Source organism: Habropoda laboriosa, unplaced genomic scaffold (assembly GCF_001263275.1).
Source record: "Habropoda laboriosa isolate 0110345459 unplaced genomic scaffold, ASM126327v1 scaffold175, whole genome shotgun sequence".
Taxonomy (NCBI): Eukaryota; Metazoa; Arthropoda; class Insecta; order Hymenoptera; family Apidae; genus Habropoda; species Habropoda laboriosa.
The window spans coordinates 1,725,885-1,727,167 of NW_017100347.1; the positions used below are offsets into that span (position 1 = coordinate 1,725,885).

The 1,283-nt window shown below is 28.3% G+C and overlaps 1 protein-coding gene across 6 annotated transcripts in view; it reads right to left on the bottom strand.

The window, feature by feature from the left end:
* The window catches only part of LOC108574570 (antichymotrypsin-2-like), a 17,965-nt gene that overhangs the window by 9,810 nt on the left and 6,872 nt on the right, over window positions 1-1,283 (bottom strand). For all 6 annotated transcript variants that reach the window (XM_017937182.1, XM_017937179.1, XM_017937184.1 and 3 more), the window contains 4 exons: window positions 1,065-1,275; window positions 676-890; window positions 420-605; window positions 216-351 (listed from right to left, as the gene is read on the bottom strand). In XM_017937182.1, coding sequence (XP_017792671.1) covers window positions 216-351; window positions 420-605; window positions 676-890; window positions 1,065-1,275 — 748 coding nt within the window. The remainder of the gene's footprint in view (window positions 1-215; window positions 352-419; window positions 606-675; window positions 891-1,064; window positions 1,276-1,283) is intronic.

Genomic DNA, 1,283 nt, shown 5'->3' on the forward strand with positions numbered 1-1,283 from the left:
TAATTCTTACAGTTTTAAATTATTTAATGCTTTCTAAAAAGGAGTTTTAACATTTCTTTGAATCATGTGAGTGAATTGAAAGACTCTGATTTATAAATTTTAATCATATTAGATTGCGTTTTTTAATACTTCCGTATACAATGCTTTTATATTTAGAGCAATAATTTGCTGAATTTCAACATAACTTGTGCAAAATAGAACATTTCGTAACTTACCAGTAGCAGCTGCAGCTTCGCTACCTTCTTCATTTACTTCAATAAATGCCTTTTGTATAACCTTCGAAATAAGTAATCTAGCGTCGGCAATACCAGAAAAGTTAGCACGTGTCGTAAATGCATCAGTTAAACCCATCTGAGGAAAGTAAAGATTGAAATAAAAACTGCATGAATTTTTATGTAATCACATATCATACATCATACCTTTTGTAAAATGCTATTCAGAGGTATTGTACTTTCCACTTTAAACTTTGGTAAATATAAATTTACATCACGACTAAATCCATGTCTTAAAATTTCGGATATGCTTGAATTTTCTAATTTTTTTTCAACTGCAGCTAAACCATCAATTTCATTTGGAAGAATTATGACTATACTTAATTCATCTCCCTAAAAAAATTGTATGGTTATTTTTAAGATTTATACACTTTTCCTTGTAGTCTTCTTTATTGAAAATTACCTTGTATGGTATTTCAATAAATTTGGCATTCATGTCTGGGATTTCACCATAGTTGTAGGTACCTTGTCTATACATTGTGGGAATATTTTTTACTGTATTCTTATTAATGTGGAATGGCATATCGTGAGTCAAACGAGGGTTAAACTTATTTTTCCACTGACCCTTAAAATATACTGCATTAACAAGTACAAGTGATGTCGTGCTATCTACATCCCCTATTTAAAAAAACTCTCATTAGTAAATTTGAAGTTAATTAATGTATTTCTAAATATCCTTACTAACTACGAATTAGAATATACAAAACATAAATACAAGAAGTTATAGTTTTCAGTTATTCCCTATTTTTTACAATAATTGCTTTATATTTAAATAAAAAAAAATTTACAAACCAGGAGAAATGAGGTTTTTAATGAGATTATTTGTAGTTTGTTCAACCCATGTATTAATAATATTTGCAGCCTCCTCAGATTTTGAAAAGTTTACTAATTGAGTAACAGAACGGAAATAATTTTCTGTCAAATCTTTATAACTTCGTTTTATACCAAACTGCTCAGCTGAGAAAACTTTGTTTGCAAGAACGAGTTTATTTTCTTCAACATTCTATATTA